Source organism: Nelumbo lutea, chromosome 1 (assembly GCF_056320005.1).
Source record: "Nelumbo lutea isolate HS-2025 chromosome 1, American lotus-T2T, whole genome shotgun sequence".
Classification (NCBI taxonomy): Eukaryota; Viridiplantae; Streptophyta; class Magnoliopsida; order Proteales; family Nelumbonaceae; genus Nelumbo; species Nelumbo lutea.
This window is the reverse complement of record NC_142684.1, coordinates 120885432-120904740: the sequence shown is the minus strand read 5'-3', so window position 1 is coordinate 120904740 and position 19309 is coordinate 120885432. Positions and strand designations below refer to the sequence as shown.

The 19309-nt window shown below is 35.1% G+C and overlaps 1 protein-coding gene across 6 annotated transcripts in view; it reads left to right on the top strand.

The window, feature by feature from the left end:
* Window positions 1-11506: 11506 nt before the first annotated feature.
* DJ1C (Class I glutamine amidotransferase-like superfamily protein) overlaps window positions 11507-19309 on the top strand; it is a 28802-nt gene continuing 20999 nt past the window's right edge. For 4 of the 6 annotated variants that reach the window (XR_016112252.1, XM_088982188.1, XM_088982204.1 and 1 more), the window contains exons 1-6: window positions 11648-11933; window positions 12052-12252; window positions 12495-12644; window positions 12756-12935; window positions 13804-13881; window positions 17787-17987. Coding sequence is in view for 5 of the 6 variants with exons in the window: in XM_088982188.1 (XP_088838314.1) it covers window positions 11691-11933; window positions 12052-12252; window positions 12495-12644; window positions 12756-12935; window positions 13804-13881; window positions 17787-17987 (1053 nt within the window). In the remaining variant the exon portion in view is untranslated. The other 2 variants (XM_088982181.1, XM_088982194.1) reach the window with 2 other exon arrangements.

The window sequence follows — 19309 nt, the reverse complement described above, 5'->3', positions numbered from 1 at the left end:
TTTCCGTGTAATCAACGCGTAAGTCCCCCTGAAAATCGATACGTCGTATCATTGGAACAAGATACGCACCGATGTATTGCGATAATTGAACATTTGAACCTTGATCCTAAGCGTGCATTAGACGTTTTATTTCTGGTTGTACCCTCCCAAGTGTCAGAGATGGATCAACTTTCACTTCTATTTCCATTATTTCCAAGCGGTCTGTGATTTCGTATGGATTGGCCGAGTTTGTTCATATGGGATGGGGCTTGGCTGGATGCTATCAAGGGGCCTATGTCCCCGTGGATCATTTGCCACTAGATGGTTTTAGGGAACCGGTTAACCCAAATAAGATACAACTGTGTACTGGCGCAGATGCATGTCATGGTTCATAAAATTGACTTGTCTGTAACATCCGAATGGATATCTGGGATGGCATTTTAGTTGGTTACTTATATTTACTTAGCCGTTGGGTGGATTCCGCCGGGTTTGATATGCTGAGCTGTGTAGATGATTCTCGTATTCATGCCAATGTTCAAAATATCGATATGCTGTAGAGGTGTAGCCGGCAGTATAGGTAGTTTTTTATAGTGTTTTTTTTTAATCCAGTCTGGAGGGGCCGGTTTAAGGTCCATCTCCTGATGCGTATTGATACTTTGAACCTTGATTCCTGGTGATGAATAAAAGCATTTGTAGTGATGCTTGATTGTTGAGATTTGAGAGAACTTTTTGATGCATTCTAATAATCTAAGAGGTAGGGATGTCAATGGGTTGGGTTAGGGTTTAGATTCCTTGACCCAAGTTGGTTGGGGTTTTGGCTGATCTGCCCTGGTGGCTCATGATACCCTGTATATATATAAAGTATTTTTACAACTTTTTGATTTCTAATTCTATAGCCTAAATGTTTATGATTTATTTAAATGTTGATTTTGGTTTTCTTCTTTATTTTTTTGATGGAAAAAGTGACACTTTAGAATTTATAAAACAATTTCCTAATTTAAATTAAAGGAGGTTTTCAAAATGTTTTTAAAGATACATTTGAAATGCTACAGGTAGATTGGTTAGGTCGGGTTTGGGTTGGGGCACTAGAGAATTGGGATAGGGTTGAGACAAACCCATTCCGAACCCAACCCGTTGACGTCCCTATATAGGGGGTGTTTGTTTGTTTTTTTTTGGATTTTGATAGGGGAAAGTTGATTAATGGGATTTTGACTTCCACTTACCAAGATATCTATGTTCTTTTTTCAAATTTATGTGGGGTCCACAGAAAATTTATTTTCCCAGGGCATCACTTACCTGGCTAGTGATACCCATCTCTTATGTAGGTAAATAACTTTCCACATGTGGGAAACTTGCCAATAGTTGGATGAGACAAAATTGCCCCTTTTAATAATGGATTTTTATGGCTAAAAAATCATTGTCTTATTTACCTTAGAAATAAAAGAATATGGGCAAATGCGCTTACCCGAGTAAGTGTTTCCTGGTAAATACTTAGTGCATTTACTTGGGTAAATAACTTCTCGAAAAGCAAACGGTGCCTAAAGGTTAGAAATCTATAATCCAATCTAAGTCCAATCTGATGAAGTATTTGGATGCCCTATATCAATGAGATGATTAATTTCAGAGATAATGCTAGCAAATTATTACTTTGAAAAACAACACAATCTATTATTGCAATTTTATAAGCCATGAAGCCATAATTCAAAAAGATAAACCCATAGTTTTAAAGGTGCAGTGGTGTAGTCCATATCTCCTTCCCAAAACTCACACCACAAGGGAGATATTCCCAATGTGTAGTATAATGTCCTTTGGATAGGGATGTAAGAAGAGTTTATGGGCACATCTTCAAAGTAATAAAGTGGGGTAATGATTTTTATTTGAATAATCCTACGAAAGCTCTTTAGGTTCCCCAGCAAGGAGCACCATCTTTCATTATTAATTGTTTATAATTTTTATAGAAAATCATTTTAAACATAGAAAATCAACATATGCTCATAAAAATGGAAGAAGAAAAGGAAAGATAGGATGAAAGAAGAAGAAGAAAAATCAATGTGTTAATTAAACAAAATTTTGAGTTATTCCATGCTTATTAGTTCAGGTTTTGAAATCTTCAAAGGTTGAAGACAACATACATCTTGATTGAACCCTACTAAATAATAAAAATAATAAAAATAAATTGCTATTTTAACTCAATTTAAATAATTTAGTTTAATAATGTTTGTTTTATTAATTAAAATCTCAAAAAAATTAAGAATATAAAAATATCCAAGACTGCTGTGTATAAAAATGTTTCGACGATAGCGAGGCAATCCTCCATAAGCGCTTTGTTGCATAGTTTCAATTTGGAAAGAGTATGAATACAAATATGTACAATACAAATGCATACAAAATAATACAAAATATAATGTTTTACACTATACATATTTGTACATGTTTTCTTTCCAAACTAAGCCATAAGGGTCATTCTACATGTTAAGCTACCTTGGTATTACCCAATTATCATAGGTAGTTTTTTTTTTTTTATTAACCAAGAGAATAAAAAGGGGGCTACACACAAAGGGAGGTAGCACATCCCCAAAAATCAGAAATAGAAATAGCACTTAAAGCTCTAGGGATGAAGGCAGAAGAAACAACATTTGAGTGAGAGAAGTTAGCAAGCCAATCCGTAGCCAAGTTTCCTTCTTGATGGATGTGACAATACTCCACTTGACCTTCCATCCTCTTGATCAAAGGCCTACAACCATCCATAATTGTTTTCAATCTCTAGGGGGCTCCATGCTATTTTTCATACAGTCAATAACCCGTTTCGAATCTCCCTCTATGATAATGTTCTTGTGGTTGAAGTTAAAAGCAACATTGTGACCCTCTCAAGTGGCCCACACTTCAGCTAGATTAATGGATGAGGAACTCACTTTGTACACTTTGCAATTCAAAACCTGACCATTATGATCTCTAGTTAAACAAACTATAGGGCAATGACTATTGATGCATGAGGTATCAAAATTGATCTTAATCTGATCTTGGTTCGGACTTGTCCATCTAATATCAAGATGGGTCTGAACAAAGTTGTTGTTAGGTAGTATGTCCTAGAGGTAGTCTCTATTCTATATGATAGTTGGTTGTTGTTATATCATTTGGTTTTTTTATTTGATTGATAACATCATATTTGTCTTTTATTGGATGGTTGCAAGCAAAGTTAAAATTTTAATATGATATGCCTGACACGACACGAATCATATTGTATCTTTGAAGGCTTGATATGGGATATGGTGAAAAATAGGTAGCTTCACCTTTTTTCCACCATATCAGCCCATGCCAACCATGTACCGAGCATATCATTTGATACGTAACAAAAAAGATACAAACAGAAAATAAAAAAAAAAACAAAGGAGAAAATGAGGTTTCATTCCCCCGAAATAAGCCTTCTTTCACCCTCAAATGACTCTAAAACTCTAAACCTCACTTATAGAGTTTTTCATCTACATAAATTCAAAAAATAAGTGTGAACCAAAGGTTTTTGAAGATTTTTCAAGTTCTGGAAAATATTGCAAAACTAGGCAAGTCTTTTCAAATTTTCTCATAATATCTTATGATTTTTTTTTTTTGTCTTGAATGCTTGAAAATGTTAAATCTATGTTAATCTATATTTCTTGTGTTGAAAATCACATTTTTTTCGGTGTTATGAGTAAATTTATGGAGGGGGACCATATGAACTAATTGAAACCAAATCACCCAATCATACACCCATAATGTGATTTTGTTTTAAATTTGATTATTAGCACGTTCATAACTTATTGGATGGTTATAAGAAAGTGTTGTTTTTCTTTTGATTGACAGTATTTTAATATTTTACCAGTATGTCACAATAAAGTATTTATGACCATGCAAACATCACAATACATGTTAGGCTACCTTGGCATTCCTTGATTGCCATGGTAAGGTAGTGGACCTTAGATGTAGTCTAATTTTTCATATGTTAGAGGGTTATTTTTGTATCATTTGAGATAGGAAAAAGGCATGAACTCATTAGGTGATTTGATTGTTAGCATGCTTGTATTTTATTGTAGGGTTGTATGGAAGTCATGCTTATGTTTCATTGAAGAGCTGCATGAAAGTGTTGTGGTTGTGTAAACTCATCATTCAACATATTAGGCTACCTTAATATTTTACATTATCATAATAAGGTAATAGACCTTAGAGGAAATCTCAATTTTTTTTTCAAATCTTAGCAGGTTGTTAGTGTGTTATTGTTGATGTGTCATTTAGGGTAGCAATAACATGATACACATTGGATAATGTGGTCTTTGGTTTAATTAATAGCATGCTTATGTTTTATTAGAGGGTTGCATGAAGTGTTGTAACCTTATGAACACATTGAAACCAAGTCATCCTAGGCAAGTACTCACTAGGTGATTTGGTTTTTCATTTGGTTAATATCATGTCATGTTTTATTAATGAGTTAGAAGAAAGTGTTGTGATCATGCGAATTCATTGTTCATATGTTAAGCTATCTTTATATTTCTTGATTGTCAAAGTAAGGTAGTGGACCTTATAGACATAGTCACCTAAGTGATGAATTTTTTGTTTTTTAACAAAAGCCATCTTTCACTATTAATTATCACAATATTTATCTTTCTCTATTGTCTATATTCTTCATAAAAATAATCAATTTAAGCAATATCTTCCACTGTTGATTGTCTTAGGTTTTACAGTAAACAACTTCTATTTTTGTTGTAGGAAAAGAAAATAAATGGTTAAAGAAGAAGAAAAAGATGATGATGAAAATATAGTCAATGCATTGATCGGGTAAAATCTTGAGTTCTTCCATGGTTCAAGTTTTGAAGTCTTTGAGGATCTTGTTGATGTACTTGCTCTTTGGAGAACCAAATTCAGGCTTGTTTGCTGAATTGAAGAGCTCTCAATCTTGAGGTGCTCACAAAAATCTGAACCAAAATCGATAATTCGAACCAAAAAAGTTGAGTAATTGAACCTATTGATTCAATTTGGTTCAACCTATTTTCTAATTATGTGTGTTTGATTTTTTTGAAAGTTGTGACTATTGAAAATTGTTGTGTTTTTATAATAATTATTAGTTGTTTGCTTTATTTGGCATATTTAGATAAATATTGTCGAAGTGTTATTGTAGATCTCTATTTTGTTGGTAATGAAATATTGCTTATGGTATGGTGAACATTCTTCGTTATTTCAAGTTTCTCTCTCTCTCTCTCTCTCTCTCTCTCTCTTTGGCTTTATGAGGCAATGAGGTAGTGCTTGCATACCCCCCTCATGGGAAAACTTTTACTTTGACTGATTGGAATCTTAGAGTGTGTGACATGATACCCTCGCTTAGGTCATTGTTAGGGGGTTGGATCTCCTACCCACCTAGCATTATAGGTCCACATTGGGGATCTCTCCCTTGTCATTATGGGGAGATGTTCATAATACACGATGGTGGTGTTTCAGGGATAGGGATGTGGGAACAATTTGTGTGTAACAGATATAGATTAACTTATTAGTGTTTTTTTTTTACTAAAGGAATATTGATTGTAAATACTATTTTACCCTAGACTCATGGTAACGTGTCTTGTGCATGAAGCTCCCAAAACTCTGGGTCTCCTACCCACAAATTCTTTCCACATCCTTGTCCATAAGACACTACCACCATGTATTGGAAACATCTCCCCATGGATGTTTTATGTAGTGTCCTATGAGTAGGGATGTGATAAGAGTTTCTGGTTAGGAGATTTGAGCTCTTATCCTTTTGAAGAGGAGCCTTAGTTTATCTTTGCTCATTCCAGAAAGGATGCTTGCATCCTCATGAGTATTTAACATGTTAACATGTAAGTCATCTATGTTTATATATTAAAATGCAACTTGCCAAGTTGGCACTTTCCTTCTCTATGCTTTATTCTCAAAACCACTTATCTCTTTTCTGTTTTTTTTTTTTCTCAAAGGCACCTATTTTTTCTAGTTTTTTTTGAATTTTTGAATTTTAAAATTTAGCAAAATAACTCAATAACCAATCACCTTTAAGAGTTTTAAACTCGTCATTAAAACACTATTAACTCTCTCTATCCTCTTTCCCATTAACTCTTTTAATAATCTTCCATCATTAATTATGCTATTAACTCTCTTCTTCAATAACTCAGGTCACTAATTCTTTCTCATCTCCATTAAACTATAATTATTAGTAAATATTAATTATATTGAAATTGAAATATTCAATGATATATTATTGTGCTAAATAATTTACTTCCATTTAAAATTATAATTCATTTATATCCCATTTCAAATAAAAATAAAAATTAATTAACCATAATAAAAATTATTTAGTAAGTTACTTAAATAAAACAAAAATAATTATTAATTATTGTTATTGATAAAAATATTTGTACTAATATAATAAGAATAATTTAATTAATAAAAGGAATAAGATAAATTAAAATGAATATAAATTTAAAGTTAATATAAAACTAATACAAATTATCTAAAAATTATTAGTTTTATAATTAAATTTTATTAATTTAAAACCAACTTAAGTTCCACAAAAAAATAAAAATTTATATAGTTAATCAAATTTCATAAGGAATTTAAATTTAATAAAAACTTAATATGCTTAAATAAAATCAATTTTTACTAATTTCAAAAGTTAATAAAAATATCAGTGTTAAACATAGTTTAGTTATTTTAAATTTCATTTATAAATAAGGAAAATTATAAAAACCTCCTTGTGTTTTCCAACAATCCTATGAAACTCCCTAGTGTTTTGACCTTAACGAAAACCTCCCCTATTGTTTTGAGAAAAGGTGCAAATACCTTCCTTTAGTGAGCATTCCAAATGAAAAATGTTGATGTAATGCATTAATTTTACTTCACTAGATACAAAAAAAAATACAAATTTATTTAGAGAATAGGAAACTAGCCACTTTCACAGACAACTTAGATTGTGACCGAATAAACTAGACATAACCCAAAAAAATAATACTTGAATTGAACTTAAATGAACATCATTTAATTGAAAATGTTATAGAGCTCCATCTTCAATTTTGTTGATGAATAAAGCCTATGCATCGCATGAGTCTTGACTAGTTCTTAGATAAGCTTAAAAGTTCCATCTTCAAATACAATGCTATGTATGTGCCCATTGAGCAAAACCTTTTGAGTAAATTACAAAGACCCCTATACTATGGGGTTAGTAACGCTCCTTTACCTTTCATTTGTAACAAAGATCCTTTGAAATTTCACTATGATAAATACCCCCTTCATTAGAGTTCCATTAATTAATTTTGAAAAAGATTTTCATTTAGTTGCCCATTTCTTATTTATTTGAACAGTTTATGATTTGGTTAGTTTTCTAAATGTAATATTGAACTCCTCTCAATTGCTCTAATAAATTCTTAGATTTCTTGTTGGATACGATACTTCTTTTCTTTTTTTTTTTATAAAAAACAATGGATTTTATTAAAGTATTGAGAATTACAAAACAAAGGAGCTAAACAATCTTAACTCTCGAATACAACCAATGTACACCCAAAATGTAAAGCAATTACAATGCAGCCCAGAACATAGAGTTTTTGTTCACCCCTTGCCTATCTAGACCATTTGCCAATGAATTTGCACTTCTCTTCACCCATGTATGTTGAATTTCAATGTCCTTAGTCAGCCACTTAAATTTCCTCTTTTCATTGTTGTAATTCTAGAGTCTAGAGTTGTCCTCTATTAACGAGTTCACCACAATTTTAGAATCTCCTTCTATGATCAATTTATTAATTAATATTCATGTCCTTGACCTTTGTACCCCTTCAAGGGCTGCTAGTATCTTAGTTCTCAAAAGAAACTCTCACCCCAATTAGACTAGAATATATAGCTAATAGATTCTCTTTTCCATCTCTTATCACTCCCCTTATTCTGGAGGGCCTTGGATTGCCCATACTGCTGCCATCAAAATTCAATTTAGTAAAACCATGAGGTGGAGGGGTCCATTAGGAACTTGAAGCCTTTTTAGTTGAAGCTGGTTCTGCAATCTCCTTCCAATTCCTTAGCAACTCATCAATTGAGAAATCTACAAACAAGTCCAAAGTTTTCAACCAATTATCACCCTAATATAAATAACCTCCAAAATTACTTCCAAACTTCTCTCCTTATCTAAAAAATATGTGAGTTCTTCTCCTCCCAAATAGTCCAACAAACTACAACCTTAACACATCTCCACATAGTCTTAGCCCTTTTTGTTGACTAGTTAGGCATGGAAGTGAATAAGCTTTGCACATTCAAAGGGAGAGTCCACTTGCAACCAAACAAATAAGTAAATCATTCCCAAATGACTTTAGTAGATTGATAGGAAATTAATAAATGGTATCCAAACTCACCATCGTATTTGAGGACACACTGATGAGGAGACAAACAACTATTAGATTTTTTTCTTTAAAGTAAATTGCTTATATTAACTATTTCCAGAAAGCTTCCCAATAGAAACTCTCAACCTTTGGAGGCATAAGTTGACACCACACCTCTTTAACAGGAAATGACAATTTAGTAGAAGGTTGTATTAGGGCTTAAAAAAAAGAGGCACAAATGAAGGAACCCAAGGGATTGAGTGTCCAAATTCTAAGTTCCAGCCGAACCTAAAAACTGAGTTGGAAGGTACAAGGAAGAAGGAAACCGGTTCATTTTTAAGGGTAAATGTAGCAAAAAGAGTCGGAAACTAGTCTTTTAAAGAAGTACCCTAACCCAAACATGTTCCCAATTTTTAATGAGGTTGTCTGAATGCAAATCATACCTAATCTAGGGAGAGAAGAAGGGAAAAATAACTTGAATGGCTTTCTAGGGAGATGCTCTTGTTGTCCTTACCATAATTCCAGAGTCCCATCCATTATTTGCAACCCCATGAATACTACTCACTATCTTAACTCAAAGTTTTTCTTTCTCCAATGAAAATCTCCACAACCATTTCCCTAACAGTGCCAAGTTCCTATTCCTTATGTTCCCAATTCCCAAACCTCTCTCCTTCTTACTCCTACACACCACCTCCCACTTAACCCTATGGTCCTTCTTCTCCTCCCTCAACTCTTAGAGAAATTCACTCATTAGTTTTTCCGACTTACTAGCCACTCAATCTAGAATCTTAAAGATTGATAAAAAAAAGACATGAAGGTTAGCCAATGTATACCTAATTAGAGTGATTCTCCCTCTAAGAGACAAATAATTTTTCTTCTAGTTGGCAAATTTATTTTCAAACCTCTCCACAATCGGAGCCCAAAACTCACATTTCTAAGAATTATCTCCCAATGGCAAACCAAGGTAGTTAAAGGGCCAATTAGAGCACACTCCATAATGTCTGCACACTCAGATACCTCCTCCCTCCCCCATGTTAACTCCAACTATACAACTTTTCTCAAAATTCACTTTAAGGTTTGACATTTACTCGAATAGTTGTAGCGAGCTTAAGGTTTTTGGTCTTATTGATATAAAAAATTTAAGGTCTTGTTTGTTTTTCTTGATTTATTGAAGAAAATGAGTTAATAATTTCTATATTTTAAGATGAAGAGAGACATTCATTTGAAGTTCAAGTAGATTATTTTTGCTTTGAATTATGACGAATTCAAAGAAACTTATTTTTCCATGTCAATTAAATGATTCTTGGTATTTTATTTGGTTTTGTTTGAAAAAAATAGAGGTATTTTTGGATCAATTAGGGGTTAAGAGAAAAAGGAAGAAAAAGAAAATAAGGAGAGTTCAGTGAATATTTTGATAATTTAGTGCATTCCACCATTTGACTTAACGATTGAGGATATTTGTCACAAAGTGAAAGTTAATGAGAACTTTGTTGCAAATGAAAGTTCAGGGATAATTGTTATTGACTCTACATTACTAGGAGAGGGTATTTTTAAGGGCAAGCTTTTTAAACCACTCTTATGTTTTAGCTAATTGAATAACTCTACTCCTACTGTTTACATATTGTCACGTGTGACATAATTTGACTGATATATTTTTTTAAATCCCTAAAATATCCATACATGAGAGAGAACTTAGGGAAGTTGCTACTTTGAGCACCCATTACTATCTTCTCAGGCTTAGGTCCCAGAACAAATGGTACCGGTTCTAGTGACTGAAGGATGGTGGTCACACTCATGGAAGCATCCACTCGCTCCACCACTGCCCTTAGACCAGCCCCGTTCTTGGGTTAGAGAGGATCCAACACTAACCTACTTAGGAATGTTGTTTGTATGGGAACTGGCAAGTTCACCATGGTAAGATCGCGTTAGGTAATATTCCAACAGAATGTTTTTGGTTTTGTAGGGAACTCAGGAATATCAAAAATATTATAATGGAGCACTACCAAACCTAAGCTCCAAGTTTTATTATTCATGACAAAACTCAATTGTTAAAAATCTTGCTTATATTTTCTGGTTATTTGAAAGTAATATGACATCTTGATCAAAACAATAATTATAGTAATAGTTTTATGCTTGATATATGTCAAGTGATCCATGGGCGATGGGCTATGTTGGGTGCATCACCCTTGATGTTCTTGAGAAGTGGGTTAGAGTAGACTTCAAGGAACTAGTTTGGTTCAAAGTTGGAGCTTAGAGATGGTGGCCACACTCATGGCAACACCCACAAGCTCCATGAGTGTGGCCACTAATCAAAACCAATCAACCCCCTCTCTGTCTATATCGCACTTCCTCTACTGATTTCAATCACACCCACCACCTTCTCAAAATCTATCCCTTTCACTCAACCACGAGATTCCATCAGCACGGAGTTCTCGACAACAAGCGGTGGAGGGATAGCCAGCTTGGTACATAGAGGATGAAATGGGCAAGAGTTTACATCCATTCAAAATTTTTATCGATTGGGTTTTATTTTGAAAATTTGAGGAGTAGTAGAGGGAAAATTTGGTATTTTATTTTTTTGTTAGCACTCAACGATGATATCAATTGTCAAAAAACTTAAGAGTACTTTAAGGGCCTATTCGTTTGCTCTGGAGTCTAACATATGAAAGTGAAATAATTACATTAAGAGGTATATTGGTATTGATGAACTTTCTTTTCTGTGAACTCTTAAATCTGAATGTAAAGAATGTTGTTATGAATTTTAAAAATTATCAAATATCCATTTGACCCCATATATTAGAGTTTTGTTTGCCTTTTTGGGGGTATCATTAGAAAATAAAATGTTATATGATTGCACTTTAAGAGAGAGATAAGAGGAAACAAACAACCATTTTTCTCTTAAATTTAAAAAGGATTCCTCTAATAGATAAGAATTAAAAGGAAACGAACAAGCCCTAAGACAATATATAAATAGTAAGAATAGAGTTAGTCAATTAACTTAAGTAATTAACCATAAGACTAGTTTAATAAATTTGCCCTATTTTTAATTTACCCAAATTTTTTTCCGACCGGCCGAGGCCGAGGGATTGTCCATTGTTCAGGTCGCCCCGAAAGACAATAGACCATACTTTGGTTCAACCAGAACCGAAAAATATCCGGTGGCTTTTCTTTAAATGGATAAGGTAGCGTACCTGCGGCGGGACTGAAGTGAGAGGTGAGAGCCGGGAGGTGTGAAATTTTGGAGCGGGAGCATAAATCATTAATCCTTGCGCTCTAACTCGGAAGTCGGAACTCGCAACTCAGCTCGCCCCTGACCCCTGTATGCGGTAAGCACTAGCATATGGTGATGACTGATGATGGTTTTGTGATAGTGTGATGCCAATGGACGTTGCGTTTTGCCTGAAGATGGAATGTCTTCCTCTTCTCCCACCTTCTCCCCTCAAGTCCCCGTCTCTGCAACATCAACCAATTGCTCCAGCGCCCACGCGAATTCGCTCGTCATCCCTTAAACCTCTCGCTGCTCAACAGCGAAGGAGCTCTCTCTCTATACGCACGTCAAAATCAACAACCACTCTCACTCCAACGACAACGCCCGCTGCTCTCCCTCCTAAAAGGAAGGTTTCTCCTAACTCCTCTCTTTTGACCCAATATCCCTAAACCCTGAACTCTTAAGAAGGAAACAAAACTAGGTTTTAACTTCCGAAGTGTTTTAATCTCTTTCTTCATTTTGCCATAGGTTCTAGTTCCAATTGGATTCGGCACGGAGGAAATGGAAGCCGTTATCTTAGTCGGTGTTCTACGCCGGGCTGGCGCTGACGTGCTCGTTGCATCGGTCGAGTCGCAGCTCGAGGTTGAAGCCTCCTCTGGAACCAGGTTGGTCGCTGACACCTGCATCTCAACCTGCTCGAACGACATCTTCGATCTCATTGCTTTGCCGGTGAGTCTTCTAGTTCTGCATTTCATTTTAACTGGATTATATCTTTTCATAGGTTATGCTGAGATTGACTAACCATTTCTTCTTTTCCTTATCCAATAACCTACCATCCAAATAGCTACTAATTGTATATTTACTAAAAAAACCAATTGTAATAGCTCTTCTTGCGAACTTCTATTTTTGATGGTTAATGTCGCAATGTTCATGGAGATACGCCCCTTATTTTATTTGTTTATTTCTTTTAGGGGGGAATGCCCGGCTCTGCACGACTCAGAGACTGTGAAATCCTTCGAAAGATTACGTGCAAACAAGCTGAAGAGAAAAGGTTATATGGTGCCATCTGTGCTGCTCCAGCAGTCACACTTCAACCGTGGGGTCTTCTTAAGAGGAAACAGGTATGATCTCTTATTCTTTGTGCGTAGGAGCTTTCCTTTGGGGTTAGCTTAAATTCTCTGTAAATCAATTTATGTTGGTGGGCTCATTTTGATATAGTTTGCTACTGCAAGACAACTTGTCATCCGGCGTTTATGGATAAGCTTCCAACGTTCTGGGCAGTTAAATCCAACAACCAAGTGTCTGGAGAGCTTACAACCAGCCGTGGCCCTGGAACAGCTTTTGAGTTTGCTCTATCTTTAGTAGAACAACTTTTTGGGGTCTCTACTGCCAAAGAGGTTGAAGGAACGCTAGTAAGTGTTGTAACTATGTCCTTTTATGGTTGCTTTTATTAAAATTTAATATTTTTGAGCCACATTAAGGGATTTATGCTACATATTGATATATAGTTCTTCTATTCCTGGTTAAACAAAAAAATGCCATCACCCATTGTTGGTTCCAGCTATCCGAACTCCTAGGAGGGATGTACTGGATACGGGTCTAACCTTTATCAGACTTTTGCACAAAGTGGCAGGTCTTGTTTCTTGAGCCTTCATTATCATGCTTGTTAACATGAGATTTTACCATTACACCAAGTAATGTTCATTGAAAGAATACAGAAATGTAAGAGATTGGAGAATTTGAATTAGATATAGGAAAAAATGTTGAATTGTTCATTGGTTTGCTTTGAAGTCGATGGCTATTCATGCAATATTTGATATCCTCAATGTTTTGATATTCAGTCCCTGAGGCCCCTTGAAGCTGTAGAGTTTGGTGTGTCTTGTGAGCATTACAAGCCTTCACACACACACACACACACACACACACACACACATATATATATATATTAAGTATCCTTCCAGCGTTGCATAACCATTTTACTCCTAAATTTAGATACCGAGCAGGATACTTTGTGCAGATTAGAAGGTTCTAGACATTTTCAATCTCTCTTGTTCTTCCATATTTACTGTCAACAATTTTACAGTGAAGCATACAGCTTTACTGGGCAGCATAAGGTCAATTATGAATATACTGTAAAGCTATTAAGTGCCAAAATACATAAAATCCTGCCAGAAGTTCTTTGATAACAGATCTTTGCACATAAATCCAGTTACAGTTTCTCACATTTTCTGCAAACTCCAGGACAATTCATCTTATGCTGATGATGCTTTTCTGATGTAGCTGTTCCATGCTCATGAAGATAATCCTAGAAAGGAAGAATTCAACAAAATTGAGTGGTCTGTTGGCCATATCCCTCATGTAAGTATTTTATTTATTTATTTGCATTCTACTCTATGGGATCATTTATATGTTCTTTTGATAAAAAAATCATTTATATGTTCTTGCTTACATACCAGAGTCTGGTTGTTTATTCACTGTATTATGTCTTTTTTTATTCAAAGAACCTTTCCTTTGTTTCTATATTCAGTTACAATTCAAATTTAGGGATTTCTTTTTCCTCTCTCTTCCTGGTTTAGGCTTTTGTTCTGTGCAACTAGAATGCAACCTTTGAGCATATGTTAGAAATTTCCTTATTATCATTAGGATCTTTGTGCAAGAAATAGGTATGGTGATTCTAATATCTAGCAAGTGCTACAGTTGTAAAGTTTACCACTGTATTTTTGGACTTTTAACTAGATAAGCATGATGCCAACTCAAATGTTTTTGTAACAAAGGCTATTCATGGTAATTCAGAGCATGAAGATCTCTATTACATTATATTCTAGTTCACTGAAATTTGGAGTTACTCTATTTATAAAAAAATTGGAGTTACTCTTAGACACCATGGTACAGCAGAAGACTGGTAGGTTTATGCCATTACTATGACCTTTTTTGCAATAGATCATAGATCAGAAAAGTAAACGTTCTTTTAAAAGAAATGGAATATTAGAACCAACATTTTTTTCTCTTAAATCTCAAACCAGCTGATTTCAAACTCACCATTGAGATATCCTATATTGTGTTAACAATGGACATGACACTAAACAGAACAGAATGTCCAAACAGTATTCATGTAGCCAGCTCCATATAGTTAGGATAAGGCTTAAATGATGGTGATGATTTATTTCCACTTATGTTTTGATCCATCCTTTCCATCTATGTCATACAACTTCAAAACCTTATCTCAACCATTTCGGATCGGTTACATGCATCATGTTTGTATTTTGCTAAAGGTTAAGTATGTACATCATGTTATATTTGCAAAACAGTATTCATGTAGCCAGCTCCATATAGTTAGGATAAGGCTTAAATGATGGCGATGATTTATTTCCACTTATATTTTGATCCATCCTTTCCATCTATGTCATACAACTTCAAAACCTTATCTCAACCATTTCGGATCGGTTACATGCATCATGTTTGTATTCGCTAAAGGTTAAGTATGTACATCATGTTATATTTGCCTAACCTGTTTCCCTTTTAGTGTTCACTTTGCACAGAATCAGTCTTTACTAGTTCCATAATCAGCTTTGCTGCTATTAGGGGTGAGCATGGGTCGGTTCGGTTCTGTTCCATGGCAGAACCTGGAAACTATCCTGTAGGGGTTGGTTCCAGGTTTTTGGAACCGGAGCCTACCCTGTGAAGGTAGTTCCAAGGCTACCTGTGAAACTCATTATTTCTTTGCTCCCCCACCCTTAAAAAAAAAACACTTGATTTTCAATAAATATAATATATAGTTTAAAACTTATATTATCTTTATCGATTAAATTGAGTAACTTAATATGTAGATTATCATTATATGGTTCAAAACTTATAATTTAAATTTAAACTTTGTAAATATTACCTTTTACAGTTTTACATTACGTATTGTACACATTCAAATATTAAAATGAAAACAAATGATCTAATAACTTAAGTAACTCAATGGTCAAGTGAGACCATGGCTTTTGTAAGCATGAGTGCTTGGGTTCAAATCTTCACATCCCCGAAAGTATTTTGGGGTTTATTTAAAGGCAAGTTCAGTTCCAAGGCAGGTTCCACCAAGGCCATCCAAGGCCGGATCATCGGGTCGGTTCAGGTAGGGTAAACCCCTAGACCCTGAAACCAGCCTGGGTGGGGGTTGGTTCCAAGAATTTGGAACCAGACACTACTCTGTAACAGATTGGGTAGGGTCAGCTCATGGCCAGTTCAAGGTCAGTTCCATTCGGTTCCAGGTAGAACCTACCCATTTGCACACCCCTAGCTGCTATGCAGCTAAGACAGCTAGACTATACCTTGGTGTTTTGTCCTAGCAAGGGCAAGTTTATGCATAGGCAAGGAACTGAAGCATTGCCTAGGTGACAAAGATGAATGGATAAATATGTACATATCTTACAATATATGTATATAACTGTACATTAGTATCATACAATTACATGTTAATAATAAAAATTAACTCAGCAAATGACCGAATGACAATTTAAACTTGTTTTTCAAAAGGAAACTCACCGTTTTTATATAACCTTCCTGGTTTAAAGTGAAACATACATGTATACATAGGGATTATGAGCCCGACTTTTAGCTCTTTGTAAAAATGGATTAACATGCATTCTGATTAGTATATAAAGGGACACAATTACTTATTTACCCATATTGAGATGTTTATTATATGCCTGCCCAAAGCAATTGGCCTTTAAGACTCCTAGATGACACTTCAAGTACACTGATTAGCTGCATGGTCAAATAATTTTCTTTCAACTTGTTTATTTTGTCACCTATGACCCAGGAAGTCGAACACACACTATAGTATAGCACAAGCCTAAGATTGTAGTTGGATCAAGATGGAAATGGAATAGGTGAATTTCAGGATAGCCAATATCAAAGTTCCTTAAATCTGCTGTTTTGTGTTTGACTTCATGATGGACTGAAATTCAGAAGCTAACAGATTTTAAGCCTTCAATTCTGCATGTATTATTTCACAGTTCTTGAAGTTGTGCATGTGCATTGGAGTGGTGGGGGTCATTGAATCCTGTGGAATTGGGTCATGAGTGGAATGCAGTTCCATTTTCACTTCCAAGACCAAAAACAGCCTACAAGACTTCAAGAAGTCATTTGGGGATTGCAAAATTACATCATCATTATGAATTGAATTTGGATCTTGATGAAACAACACTCTGATGAGAGGTCCACTAAGGGAATTATTTTCTTATTGTAGGTAACTGAGATATAATGGAAGATAATTCACTTCCATTAGGAGCTAGGAAAAGTCCATTATGCGAAAAGAAAGATGTATGGAATTGATTCCTAATCTAACCATTTTTTATTCATTAAATTGAATAACAAATTTAACTGTTGTGGGGCCAGTTGACCCTTTTTCCACTTTCCAGTCTGGTCAAGCTCTTAAAACCATTCTTCTATTCAACCATCTCTGTGGACAATTCATGTTTTTTTCACCCATAGGGCAGCCAATGAGATAATTGTGAATAGCTTCTTCATCTATTAGTTGGTTCTATGGAGTGAAATTTAGATAACCCTTAACGTATGCTCAATCCAACTCTGATTCTGATGTCCAATTGTGCATGACAGAGCTGCAGAGACAGCATCAGCTTAGCCTTGTCTGTGTATCCACCATTTCCTTTCTTGGCTATGGAGAATGGAATCCTTTGTGGAACTGTAAAACATAGAGTAATGAAATATAGTTGATCACTATTCTCAGTATATGGCAAGCGTAAAGATGCCATTGAAGTCATAGACTCCTTGTACATGCTTATGATGATATCAGTGCATCCACTATCTAAACTTGTCCATCAATTGTCTCAGGTAAGAAAAAAGTGTGCCAATCATTGATGTCCCTGGCTTGAAGTTAATCGACTTTCTGAAAAAAAAAAGTTTGTGATCGTTGTATAAGTTGCTCTACAAATCTCATTTGTATGTTGAATTGTACCTGTGGTTTTACAGAAAGAAATCATTTTCTTTGGAGCTAAATTTGATTGTTTTGCCAGTTGGTATTTCTGGAAGTTGTTAAATGATTTTGCAACTCATCTTTTCCAAATTTGTATCTTTATTCTAATTTTCTCTTTATTCAGAATCAGAAGAGAAACATTTATAGTGGGATGTCAGGATGAGGACTAATTTTGTCCATTGTGACAGAAATGCTTTCATTGTGCTGTTGTGGAGTTGTTCATCAGCTACCTTTCTTATTAAAAGCTACCTAAAATAATTCTTATCATTCATCTACTTTGCAGGTTCTTATTCCAGTTGCAAATGGTACTGAAGAGATTGAAGTGGTAACTGTGGTTGATATTCTAAGACGTGCTAAAGCAGATGTTGTAATTGCTTCAGTTGAAAAATCTGTGCAAATTGTTGGATCTCAAGACACAAGAATTGTTGCCGACAAGACCATTGATAGTGTTACTGACTCAATATATGACCTGATCATTCTTCCGGTGAGATAAATATGCTACCATCTAGCGTACAACAACTAATATTCATCTAATTAATTCTTTATATATATATATATATATATATAACTTCTTTCAATGTCTTCACCAAAAGCTGGTAAAAAGAAATGGAAAAACATAAAACATAAAACATCTGTTTTCTTTACCTAGTGAGCGAGAGAAATGTGGTGAATATGGAGACGAGTTGGTTCTCTTTCTCCCCCATTTTCTTCACCTGAATCGTCTATTCTTCGCCAGAGTTCATGGAGTCTGATGATTGTTAACACCGGCGACTGCTAACACCAGAGAACGGTTCAACGACAAACCCAGAAAGAATAAGAAGAGAATCAGAACTAGAAAAAACTGAGATGGAAAAGAGGTTTGTTAGAGTTAGCCGAATGAGGGGTAGATTAGTCTTTTCAGTCAGTTTAAGTTATGTACTTATGTGGCAGTTCTAATTAGACTTCCTGTCCCATACTTAAGTGGGGGCAGTTTAGTCTTTGTATTTAATTAAACCCCTAATCCACATTATGGTTGACTGGTAGGGTTTAGGCTACCAAGTTTGACTGATTTGTTCTTCTTCTTCACTTTTTCTGGTTTGAACTGTAGAAGCCACTGAACAAACATTGTATCAGCTAAGTCTACTCCTCTCTGATCCTGACTCTTTTTTTTCCTGGACTGAGAATGGAGAACACAGACTCGACCTAGGTCCGAGAACACTTCGGTCCTTCTTCCTCTGCCCAGAACTTGATTGCTTTTCAAGAAAATAACTTCAGAATTAAGTGGATGGTCGACTGAAGCTCTCCATTGAGGTTGGTTACTTTTTTTTTGTGTTAGTATTTTTGGGTTGAAAAAACTTCAAAATCTGCTCGGACTGATCAGAACCTAAAGAACTAGGTTGTTTGTAGCCTTGGTTCTTGGCAAAAAGGTCCAAGAACAGGCTGTGTTTATAGCTATGGTCATGTGGTAGTGCTTGTGATGCTCACCCTCTATTGAGCAGCTTCAAGAGGGCTCGTATGTGGTTAGTGAGTTACTGAGTTACTGTCAATGTGGCTTATGGTTCTGTGTAATCAGTAGTGGTGTGAATAAGAACAAAAGTTTGTGTGTTTGTGGTGGAAGGAATGGCCGAATTGTCTACATCATTTTTTTGCATTGTTGTTGTTGTTGTTGTCTGAATACTGGTTTACCTTTTGTTCTTTAATCTGAATGGTAGTTTACATAGTAGTGATTGATTGTGACTGGTTGTGAGCCTATAATCCGTGTTTGGAGATTGTTGTAGTGTCTGGAACATCAAACTCCTGACAGCAGTATTCGGTTGGTGACTGGGG